The sequence below is a fragment of the Symsagittifera roscoffensis genome, chromosome 1 (genome assembly GCF_963678635.1).
Source record: "Symsagittifera roscoffensis chromosome 1, txSymRosc1.1, whole genome shotgun sequence".
In the NCBI taxonomy this organism is placed as follows: domain Eukaryota; kingdom Metazoa; phylum Xenacoelomorpha; order Acoela; family Convolutidae; genus Symsagittifera; species Symsagittifera roscoffensis.
The window spans coordinates 58613277-58626004 of NC_087062.1; the positions used below are offsets into that span (position 1 = coordinate 58613277).

The 12728-nt window shown below is 37.7% G+C and overlaps 2 protein-coding genes across 2 annotated transcripts; one reads left to right on the forward strand and one right to left on the reverse strand.

Annotated features, from left to right (window-relative positions):
• Positions 1–417: 417 nt before the first annotated feature.
• Positions 418–4558, reverse strand: LOC134838951 (elongation factor 2-like). The gene is made up of 3 exons (XM_063854321.1): positions 4406–4558; positions 1453–1741; positions 418–659 (listed from the first exon to the last, which is right to left on the reverse strand). The coding sequence occupies exons 1-3, from the start codon at positions 4556–4558 to the stop codon at positions 418–420; spliced, it is 684 nt and encodes a 227-aa protein (XP_063710391.1).
• A 4012-nt stretch (positions 4559–8570) lies between these two features.
• On the forward strand, positions 8571–12728 carry LOC134856849 (uncharacterized; the record flags this gene model as incomplete). The annotated part of the gene is given in 8 exon segments (XM_063873141.1): positions 8571–8850; positions 9431–9620; positions 9976–10192; positions 10438–10501; positions 10726–10879; positions 11275–11443; positions 11827–12038; positions 12289–12728. Coding segments are annotated over 8 exon segments (1383 nt in total). The 5' UTR covers positions 8571–8694.

Genomic DNA, 12728 nt, shown 5'->3' on the forward strand with positions numbered 1-12728 from the left:
TTGTTCAAAATCAAGCTTAAAAAATGAATTAGTTATCAGAATTTTGCATCATGACTGCTTTTGTTCTACAGAATACTTTTTATATCGTGAAAAGATCGTGATTATGGAGTCGCTTGTGCAACTACTAATCAATTTACTTTGTTTTTTATCGAACATTGCTTAGCTCAAAACGATTGCGTCCGAATACTTAAATTAAGCTTCGTTGTGATGTTGTAAATTAAAATGAAAGTATCGCAAATTCAAGCCTTCAAACCAAAATATGAGTAGCACCTTCAACAATCACCAGTTCAGATTCGGAGGAGGTCCATTTATCAGGTTACCTAATACGAACAACTGTCAACTGACGTCACAATTTCATTATACAGTTCATACTGATGTTGGCCCGCTCTTGTTCTCTGTTAGCCCCCCCACACCACATCACATCCTGTCGAAGTAGTCATCCAACTTCGGTTGTTCCTCATTCAAGCCCCTTCGCTTCCTGATCTTCATCATGATTTTGTAGGCCTGGTTGTTATCGTAGAACTGTTTGACCTTGGCCGGGTCCTTCATGTCTTGGGGATGCACCGCAAGAGGATCGTAGTTCATCACCTGCCAGTGGTCAAATACACACTGAAGGAACGCTTGTCCGCCCGTCGCTTTCCGTAAATATCCAGTGCATCCTACATGAGAGACATTGTGTTTTATCAATGAAAAAATTCATTCAAACGCTCTTTAGTCTGCAACATTTTTAAATACAATATTTTTGATAGCATTAGAGTTGTACTTTGTGGGCAATAGTACAAAAATACTTAAGAATAATACCACGCACCTTAAGATCAGAAAACAAGATCATAACCAACAAACAGTTCAAGAAAATTAATGAACGCAAGCAAACAGAAATACAACTTTTTTTTCATAAAGGTGCAACTACCAAATTTCAAAGAACAAATAGATGCCCTTAAAGCTATAAAGTTTGTTTAACAAGTTACCATTGCTACTTTTTCGATAAAAATGACCTAATTTGAGAAAACTGGATCAAAAGGAAAAAAAACTTATCGCTGGGAAATCTGAAAATTAAATTCCCTTTCGAAGCGTTTTTCGTTTTTGCTGTCAATCCGCGAAATTAAGCATAGACAAATAAAGACTTTTCCTGAAAAAATTATTCTTCAGACCTAAATAAGAGTATGAAGTACGTTCATCGACGGCTCTTTCTTCCCCCCCCCCCCCCAACTGCGAGTTTTTAGAGCAATTTTTCTTTTCACATTATTGGATTTTTAAATAAAAATTGGCATACGGACTAATTAGGCCATGACAAACATATTTGGTCTTCATGCTCAGTGTAAAACCACTCGTTAAACCATGAAGTCGATGCTTATGTGAGGTTGGGGAAACGGAAGAAGAGCCTCTTAATCGACTGTTAAAGCCTGCTTTCAAATTACCGAATGATTCCAACACAGGCAGATGGGCCTTGACTTTGTACTGTGGTGTGCCTGTGATGGGATTCTGCTCTCTGCTCGAAGATATTTCCCCTCCTGGCATTCATGGCACTGCTCACTCCAGACAAAACCTCTCCTGGGCACTGGATCTCAACCAGGTACACTGGCTCCAGAAATCTGGGCTCTGCCATCATCTGCGATGCATAGAGCACCCTCCTGGCTGTGGGAATGATCTGACCACCTCCTCTGTGGATGGCATCCGTGTGCAATGTTACGTCGTTAATTCTCCACCTGATGCCTCTGCAGTTTTCGTTCGCAATAACACCCTACAAAATTCACGATGAAACTAACAAAATAAACACATAGCCGACAGATAGTTATGTGTCAATGAACGAGCAAAAAAAATATTTACTTTTCGAAATTCTGGGCAAAAATTCATCGCTTTAAGCTTCTTTCAATTTCCAGAATCTCAAATTAACAATACTATTTAGATACATACAACTATCGCATTCGAGAACACTCAATTAATAAATAATTCAAATGCACTTTTCATCCTTTCGTACCATTTCCCTTAATTGGAGAGCGCAGTTTGTCTTTCTTTTAGAGACCGAATTTTTTTTGAACTTGAAAAAAAAATCATCTTGACCTATTCTGGGCGACATTGAAAAAGCATCATCATAAAAATTCAAAACTCCAGCTTGATATCTTTTCTTTTCATTCCAACAGCATGAAAAACCTGACTACTTTTTAAAGAAAACTGAAACATTTGACAAAAATGTGTGTGAATTTATAAAACCGCCATTGAAATTTGCTGAAAAAAAATCAAGCCATTGAAATGGTCAGAGCAAGTTACAGCTCTTGACCTTCATGATTTCGCCCAGTCAAAAGTTATTGGAAAATCCAATAGCAAAAATTATACTAAAAATTTTCAACTACGTTCTCGATTCTTAAAAGTTCTTCGAAATTAATTGGGTCCTATTAAGTGCTCAATAAGCATCGTTTCTCTTGTCTGAAAATGACAGGGAGATCCACAAGGCATCATAATTTAAATGCCCTCATGAAGCAAATTTTCGCCTCCACTCACTTGCCTTGTTTTGTAGCGACGGCACAGAAGCGAGCAGACGGTTTGACGCTCAACCAATGGGCTGTCGGTAATTGGCTCGGTAGCCCCTAGTTTAATGAGCTCGGGTTTTGTTTGTAACCATGGAATGACCGCGACCAAGGCTGAAGATCGCAAAGTTCGTTTTCTGGTCTGTTTAGGGTTAAATAAAAAATTACCAAGTTTAGGCCATCAGTCAAACGACTTGTGATCAGCTTTCCTTTACACGCGAAAATAACCATATAACTTGGCTTCGGATCCCACGACAACGTGATTACTACTAAAAACTCGGCGATGAAGCCATTATTTATTAGGTTTATAGTGACAGTGGTTTACTAAATCCATTGGAGATCGATTGACTTTTCCCTCTACTCTAACTACTCATGCTCTGGAATGCTAACCAGTTTTGGAGTAAATTAAATACGTTCATGGCATAACAGCAGCTGAAATGAGTTTTTGAAGTCTCTCACAGTCACTGGGCACGGGCCTCTAATTCCATTCTTTCCGGAGATAACGTCGTTATCTCTTCAATTTCGTGACACGGGATGGTTCAGATCCATCCGAATGTCCCACTGGACCTACCGTCTGTATGATTTTCTCCCAATAAACATTTTTTCGTTTCCTGTTCTCACGATAAGAAGCTTCGTTCTTCTTCCAATTTTCACTCTAAATTTCCGACTGAATTTCGTCTTGTAACCCGGTTAATGTGTTTTTCATCCATTTTTCAGTCAAAATGGCCTCTTCTTGCATTTCTTGCAGAACAATCTGAGCCTCTTTTTCATCACAAATTCACTGTCAACGCTTTTAATGTCTTTTTTCACGTGCATCGGCTGGTTCGAAAGTGCCAATCCGGGGGAATGGCACAAACAAATAGCTTTGGAATTTCAGGGTGCTGCTAGTCCTAGCATTGAGGTTTTTCCAAATAAACTCTAAAAGAACTTGAGCATGTGTACCGAAGGAGAGATAAAAATTTTCGTTCAGACCTGTACAGTGTGCAATTTGAGAGAAAAATTTTCTCCATTGAAAATAGAGTCATTTAACCATATTTCTTTCACCATTAAAAAATTTAGATTCGTCACGACGATGTAATTGAACAGGAAATTGTCGCGATGATAAAGACTTCGTAAACTAAAATGTAATATTCGCTCTGACAATACACAGTGACGGAGCATAGAAAAATGTTTATATTGACGACTGGCTGACGCCAGTTACATTTATCCTATTTGTTTTAACCGTTTTGACCTAACCAGTTGTTTTTCTGGCCTGTTAAGGGCTAAGTACTATTTTACCATTTAAGGCCGTCAGCCGAGCGACTGTTGACCAGTTTTCGTTTACATACAAAAATCACCACAAAGCTGGGCCTCGGATCTCCAGACAACGTGATTTCTTTTTGAAACACGGCTAGAAAACCATAATTATGTATGTTTTTAGTAACCGCTATATAATAATTCTATCAGAGATGGATTGACCCTTTCCTCGCCCCTATCTACTCATGCTCTGAGATAACAAATCAGCTATTGAGTTAAATCAGATGTGTTTAGGGCATTACAGCGGCTAAAAGGAGGCTAATGGTCGTTAAAAGTCTCTGGGCAAGTTTGCAAGTGTTCCGCTCGTTTTCTTCGTCTGTAGGTCACGTTCTTTCACGTGAAGTTTTCCTCTACTATAAATTTTAACTCGTCTCTAGATCTCTCCAGTTCCGCCCAAAGAACTTTCGTTAAGAATTCATAAGATCTTTATATGGTTTGCAATATTGTGCCGAACTGGATCTCATCAAGTATTTTGAGCCAGCGGGTTTGTGATACCCCTCGCTCTACTTCAATATCATTTCTTTTTCGAGAGCTTCTTTCCAGCCCACGATTTTTTATTCCGTCTGTAATGTTCCAGGGACTACTTCCACACTGAAGGCTGTCAAAAGCTCGTGCGTCCTCTCGAGATGTTCCAGTGATTCAATCGAGCTAGTCATGCTATGGAATGTGAGGGCGATTTTCAGGTTCACTGCGTCGCGGCAACATGCAACTAATTCAATTTCACTCCTACGTGACATTCTCAACTTTCCATATAACCTTGCTAGTCGGCAAGGTTGTTCATCATAGTGAAGAAGGGCATGTGTGTGGAACTGGTCTCCGTTCGAGAAATTTTGGTGAACAACATTGCCGACTAGCAAGATTATATGGAAAATGAGAATGTCACATAGGAGTGAAATTGAATTAGTTGCAGATTGCCACGACGCAGTGAACTTGATAATCTTTCTGGCATTCCATAGCATGACTAGCTCAATTTTTTCGGTTAATTTGGGTTTCTTATTGGAGTTTTTTTTTAAATTTTTTTTCCATAAAAGGCTTTTTGTTTTTTGTTGGCGAGGAGTTTTGCTTGCGGATCTGTTTCACTTTTTTCTTTTTGTTGTTTTCCATGCAAAATCAGGTGCCACAAATAATCATCGGAATGTGTTGAGTGATGTAAACAATCAAATTTTTTTAGTCGTGATCCGATCAACAATCAAAAAAAATCAAATTTTTGTCTGTGTTGAGAAAATTGTCTTTAAATTTTGTCAATTAGAAGGGAGCAAAGCGATCGAGGAAAGTTAGCTAATATAAAAATTAATATTGTTTAGGCATTTAGGCTAAGAGTTCTTATTAACAACGAATAATATTTCAGGAAGTTTCATTCGGCGCTTCAATGCCAAAAAATAATTTCTAAAAAACTTCAAAACTGCTGTTCAAATTAGGCAAAAATTAAATTGTTTTTACATGTTTTGGAGACAAATATTGTCGATTATGCCTAACTCACAAATTTTCCAGTCGTTTATGTAGTTTTCTAGTCATATTACACGCTAAAACCTCTAATACTTAGACGAAAACTAGTTTTCGTATTTTTTGAATAAATAAGGCAAGAAATTTGGTAGACGAAACAGATTAAACGTCTGGTAGTAAAACTTAACTATGACAAAATAATTAAAATTTTCCCAAAAAAATAACAATTTTACCTGAATCATCGAAATTAATGTTTCCAAGATCATCTTTAGACCAATAATCAAACACTATTTTGTCCTAACTGAGACGAAATACTTTGTGTTAATTAATCAACTAAAGACTCAAATACTAAAAAGCTATGATTTTGCGTAAATTTTGACCCAACTTGACAAAGTTTCTGCTACCGATTTTGTAAACAACGGTAATAAAGACAATAATTTGAAGAAAAAAATCTCTAGGAAATTTTTAAGACTGGGGTAGCAACATTCTGTATAAATTTCTATGTGGAACAAAAAAAAAGGAAACAGAAAGTCAATGCTAGTACAATTACAAAATGCAGCATTAAAGAAAATACCAAAAGCAACTACAATGAAAATAGCTTACGGTAAAGAAAACGTGTTGTATAGATGTGGCAACTAAACCGACAAAAACATAGACAGACAAACAATAAGATGAAACATTTACTTGAAACAGACTATTTCTTGTTTGAAAGATGAAGCATGCCCTGGGCAGATCCTGGACTTTTGCCGCCCGAGGCGTCTTCGTTACCTCCAGGATAAGTGTGCCGGAGACGCCAAGAAATTTGATCTCATCGGTAACCAGCTATCCCTGTTACCATATCCTTGGTAACATAGATAGCTGGTTACTGTGCAAGTATCACAGACTGTTCCGACCATCGTCCTAAAAATACAACAAAAATTTCTTCTCAAATTCTGGTAGTTTTTTCGGCGTGATGTGATCAAATGATCTTAACGAAAAACTAGAGCTTAGGCATAGTTGGAAAACAATTTTTGGAGGAAATTGACTAGACAAATAAAAAAATCAAAAGAAAGTTCAAAATTTTTGCATTTTTTTGAATTTTGAAAGTTTCCTTGAAAAAAACTAAGTTGTTACGGCCTAAATTCAGCTATTGTAAGCTTTTAAACCTTTAAAATAATTTTTTGCTAGCTTTTTTTTCGCTCGAATTTAAAAATAAAACAAAAATTTCAAACCGATTTTTCTCGACACTAGAAAAAAAAGATTTTTTAATATTGTTCTATTCACGACTGAATTAGCTTAACATGGTATACCAGTCTGATGATTATTTCTGGTAGCTGATTTTGCGTGGGAAACAAAAAGTAAAAAATGAAAACACAACCGAACAAAAATTCCTCCCCATTTTCAATGATTGGAACAAAAACTGTTTAGAAAAACAAATACCGAAAATTGAAGAGGAACTTTGTATTCGGATGTGTTTTTTTTTTGCTTTTTGTGTTCCACGTACTAAAATCACGTACTACAAATAATGATTGGACTGGATTTGGTGATAGATCATATTGAAGCTCTTTCAGTCGTGATTCGAACCACATTAAAAAATTTCAAAAAAATTCCCACTGTCGGGAAAAACTGGTTTGAAATTTTAAATTTTTTGTATTAACTCGAGCGAATAATGCAAGCGAGCAGGCGTACAATTGAACTATGACTTAAAAACTTAGTTTTTAAGACCTTAAAACTTAGTTTTAAGCAAGTAAAACTAGTTTTTGGAGTTTTTTGGCTTTATTTTGGGAACCAAAACAAAAACTTCAAAAAGATCGAATTATTTTGCAGAAAATTATTGAAAAAAAAAAAATTGTTTTAAATTTTTTTATCTCGTCAATTTTCCTCAAAAATGTTTTTCCAATGTTCGGCCCCTTTTGTCTCAGCTTTACGAAACATCAATTTTTTTGATCGGCCAACTCTAAGATATTTTCGTAAGGCACTTTGATGTCACCTCATTTTGTCGTTCGGCCTCATGCGACCTCATTTCGTCGTTCCGAACGTAGTGTATTTTAACATGTTAAATTACGCTACGTTCGAAATGACGAAATGAGGTTGCATTGTTTGAATTTTTTACGGTTTGAGAAAATTTTAGATCCGTCCGCCCCCTGAGTTTCACTCCAAATTGCTTTGCTCCCTAAAAGTTTGCTTTACGAACATAAAAGTTTGAGATGTTCTTTTTTGAGACCTGAAATATTAAAAAAAGCTAAGTGCAGCTTTAATGACGACTGAAACGATTGATATATTACTCGAACTCATCTGAAATTTATTTGCGGCACCTGTAACTTCTAAATTTCTTTCACTTTCGTTAGTCTTGCATTTGTCTTGCACAATGACAAAAGTAGATTTTGCATGGAGTATAACTCCCATAATTTATTTGTAATTAGCTCATGGATTAATAAGTCAATATAAAACAAAAAAGATTTAGAAAAAAAAACAGATCTATGAGCGCAATCCACTCTTTCGTAATTATTTTGTTTAGTGTGCATTAAGTGTTATTTTTGAAGTGTTTTTGCACCAGCGGATTTTGGTGGGTGGGGCGGCGGGCTTACGGGCGGACGGCTTCTTCTCAGGGCTTCGATCCCCAGTCGACTCAAAGGGTCCCCCCTTTGTACTATTTTGATATTTCCATTTTTGGCTGATTGGCCCTGAAATTTTTTTATAAAATACTAATTTTGACAGGGGAGCGTGCGCCGAAAAAACGCGATTTTTTGGTCAACATTTTCCAAAAGAACCTCAAAACGCCTTTCTTGGCTTGTTTTTTTTTAATTTTGACTTCGGCGCACAAATTGTGGTCAAAATGGAGTCTTGATAGTGGTTGGGGAGAGTTCAGAAAATCAATTTGGTCGACTTAAAAAAAAGTCGACAAAATGTTCGATTTTTTTTTGTAAATCCGTCCCCCTCGAGAAAATTCTAGTTTCGCCCAAATTTTTGCCTCCTGAGTAGGGCTTTTAAGTGCTTTATTTTCACCAGAGATTGTCGGAAAAACAGTTTAGTCGATTTTGAAATATTTTCAATTTTTTTTATACCTGCTCGCAAAATCCTAGTCTACAAGAAATTGGCTGGAAATATGTACTACTTGGCGGTTTACTAACTTTACGTAACACTATTTAGTACGCTTTTCTTGAAAAAAAAGTCTGCTGTTTTCATTTTGCTTTCAAAATTCGCATGATTGATGCTCTTTTTATTGGATGAAAGGTATCGATCAGTTGACAACAGCCTTTTTCACATTTTTTGGAAGTAAACCAAAACAGCATTGATCTATATTTGTGGAAACATTTGTTTTGGATCAAATTCTACGTTTTTTTGCTTAAAAACAAACTCTCCTTCTTTCTTGTTTGTAGTTTTTTAATTAATTTTTTCCACTTTCACATTCAGTTCTAGATTAAAGTATACCTTTAGCCGCACATCTATAATGGATACACACGCTCGGAAGTTTCTGTTTGTTTTTGCCCTAACCATGACTGGATCCAAACCCTGGATGTATGAGGTGGGGGTCAAGGGGCAAATAGTGGAGAGCGAGTGGATCATCTACAAACGGAACTTCTTTGGCGATGGCAACACCATCTCGGTCAGCGTTTTAGTTCGCATTTCAATTAGAACTATTAACCGGGAAAACTTAACAAAATCAATTTTTATTAGTTTTTCTATATAGAAGTCTGTATTTCCTTGAAAGCCGACACTACGGAAGCCTGCACTTCCATGCATACTATTCGGTCCATGGGTGGATTTAGGTGGTGGTGGGCATGTGGTTTTCTACCAAAAAAATATTCAAGAGCTTATTCTCAAAATAGGGTCTCTAGACTAGAAGAACTCGGACAATCAATTGAGTTCGACAAAACTTTCAAAATTTGTTCGGAAATTCACAAATTTGTTCACCCCTTGAGAAAATTCTATGTCCGCCGCTGGTTCGATCCTCAGTATTTTGTTTACTTATGTTTGAGACTTTTATCCTTGACTATAAAAAGTAAATTTGGTTGATAGGAAAATGTGCATTTAAAAAGGGCTTGGGCTTAGGCAATAGTGTTTTTAGGCAATAGCGCCTTCAAAATATTTTTATTATATTTAGTGTTTTTATCTACCCAGTCAGAGCATAAATTGTATTCGGCTCCTTTGTTTATATGAATACGTGATCGTATGAATGAGTGTAGATAGAACTGGGCAACCACGCAGTGTATCTCTATTCTCACAACCAGGCCAACAGCATCGACTACCCGAGACAGGTGAGTCAGGTGACCGCCTTCATCACAGCTGCCGACGACTACCGCATCTTCGTCCAGTTCCGACTGCCCATCTTCGAGATGACTCACACTACTATCCTCAAGGCCGACTGGGAAAACCGTAACTTCACTCTCTACTCTCCAACCGGGATTGAGGGATGGTTGGGACAAACACCCCCCAAAAATGAAGAGAAACCAATTTGACACTTTGCTTTTTTTTTGAAATTTGGGGAATTAATGGGCAATTTTGCCGCTCGGATATCAATTTTAAAGCAAATTAGACTAGGTTTACGAAACGGTTGATTCCTGCACAACTTTTAAAAGTCACGTTTCCCCTGCTCCAAGAGAAACAGTCATTCGTACCTGGAGAGATGATAGAATATGTTAATCATTGTTCCAATTTTCAAAGCTTTACATTTTTGATGTATAATAAAGCAAAAACTTTGCATCTTGTAATCATAAACTATTCTCAATAGAGGGCATCGACTGTGATACTTACCCTGCGTACCTGGACGTATACGATGGATCCAGCATCCTGGCTCCGAAGATGTTCCGCTTCTGTGGCACTGACTTCCCAAACCCGAGCGCCTTTTTCTCCACTGGAAAGTACCTGACTATGGTGGCCAATCTACCTGGACCCAGAAACGATGGAACAACCAGTGTAGGCGACTTCAGAATTGACATATCAAACTGGTAAAACTAACCCTTTTCAGTTTTGCGCATAAATGTTTACATTAAAGATTCTTGTGGAACAGGTAAATTTTTGAAAATTGAGATGCCCACGACCCATTACTCCAGACTAGTTATTACCACGCATTTCAAAACATTCTTAAAATGCAACGTCCCATAAACAACTAGCAATAGGCGGTGCTTATGGGAGCAATTCTGTTATAGTTTGTAGTTAACGGATTATCCAGTGATCATTTTTTGTTTTACAGGCATGAGCCGGGGAACTGCACGGACAATGACATGCGATGTGATGACATGTCTTGCATCCCAAAAGTTAGCAAAACTCAATTTGCTTGATGTGATTAATATTACAAAATTCTTACAATGGCGATCCCACGATTATGTCAATATTGATTCATAAAAACTTTTGCCGCGCAGGGGAAATTGTCGAACTGCCATTCGGCAACCGGATACAAAGACCGAGTCAAAACTGGAAAAAAAACAAAAAGATGGGATTTAACTTGATGTTTTTTATGTGTTGATATATTGAACTGCAGGTGTTGCTGTGCGATGAGTTCAACGTGGCCCATTGTCCAGACGAAACAGACCGACAGCCGGAGTTGAAGCCCTGGTGCACGAAGCCAGCTCCCAGGAACATCTTCAGTCTGGACTGGTTCTGGAGGATCACCATCATATATCTACTGCTACTCAGTCAGTGAAGATATTACATAGGAGATAGATAGACAAAGTGGTAGAAGATCAAGAAATGCGTCATCAAGAAATACTTATGTTGCCAAAACTAAGTGAAAAGCATCAGTAACTTTTACGAAAAAACTTTCATTTGCAATTAAATGGAAAAAAAATGAACAAACAAGCGACTGAAATCCATAGCATTACCATAATGATCGATATCTCAGTTTTATATTTTAAAAAATCATCCAACGCAGGAAAACGTCACTCAATTCGAAGTAAAGCTGTAAAAAAGACAAACAGATTGACAAGGAAATTGATTTTGATTTTACGTATTTTGCTTGAACCTATCATGCTTACTTTAGTGATCATTGCATAACACGAAAAAATGAATGAGTTTGTGCATTGGTTTGTAGACCTGGTGATCTTGTGGCTGTGCTGTGTGCGCCCTGGACTGTTCTGGTACCTGTGGGGGTGTGTGAGGAGGTACGACTGGTGGCCAGAGATATGCCACTTCGGGTGTCCTTTCTACATCCTCTCCTGCTCACGCCCAGTCCAGCCACCCAATCCCACCTCCATGTTCAAGTAACCATGTTGAATCAATTTGATAAATCAAGAACTTCAATCCGACTTTAATCACTCTATTTATTAAGATAGGGAATAGACTTCCCATGTATTAAAATAAACTTCAATTTCTGGAGGATCACCATCATATACCTACTGCTACTCAGTCAGTGAAGATATTACATAAAAGATACTTTCTAAGAAAACAAGACAACCAATGTGACTGAATTATTATTGATTCATTAATGGCTGTTTTTTAAAAAATGAGGAGGCCACAGCGCAATTTGTGAAAAAGCGCTTGCAGAAAAATTTCATCCTGTTTTGTATCCAAAATTTTCTCAAACGTAGTCATCAATAAGGTAATAAAAAACGCTACTACATTTAATTTGGATGTTTTTTATCAGAACAACGCAGTATGACGAAGTGATCTACGAGGAAGAAATAGAGGAGGAAGATGATGATGATGGGGATGGTGTGGTTGGAATGTCCAGCAGGACAGTGGTCAAGACCAAGAGGAGGAAGGGAAAGAGGGACAGTGGGTTGAGTTTCATGGACGGAATCAGCCAGGTGACCTCATCCACAGAGAAACCACCCAACTCACCACCCACTTATGCTCGTACGCAATTTCAGGATGTAATAATTGATATGGCTATAAATGGTCATTTAACTAGATTCGAACTTCCCAAAACTTGATTAAGTGTCAAACAATATGGTGAATAGCCAGCCAATTGAACAAAAATAAGAAATAGCGATATTCGATATGGTAATAGAAAAAGCTGAGAACGATATGCTACATGAAAAAAAGAACCTGCGCACTGCATGGACAATCACAATGTTTTTCGGGTACCCAAAAGATGGATATTTAGAAGTGGTTGAAGAGACAACTAATGGACGGGCTGGGCCTGGAGCAGGGGGAAATGGGGGAGCAGGCGGAGTGGCTCTGGAAATGGAGGAGACCACGAACGTAAAGAGAGGCGCAGGGGGGAAGGAGGAGCAGAGTGTGACCAAGAGGAAGATGGAACCCATTCCCCCCAACGTCTGTCTGTTTGAAGAGTGGAACATGCATGTGCGAGAAAACAGATTCTAACGGCCTAAAATTGATGAACTAATGAAAAGCAACTGAACTATACAGATTAGACAGTGTGCCAATAAGTGACCCACTGTCTGCTGGAGGCCATATTAATCTTATTAACGAACATGGAGGGATGATAAGCTCCACAAGTTTTGCCCCTATTTTTTGAATCGTCCAATTTGCATCTAAAAGGCCAGTTGAGCTCAACAAAACGAAATGCGGAAACAATAGTAG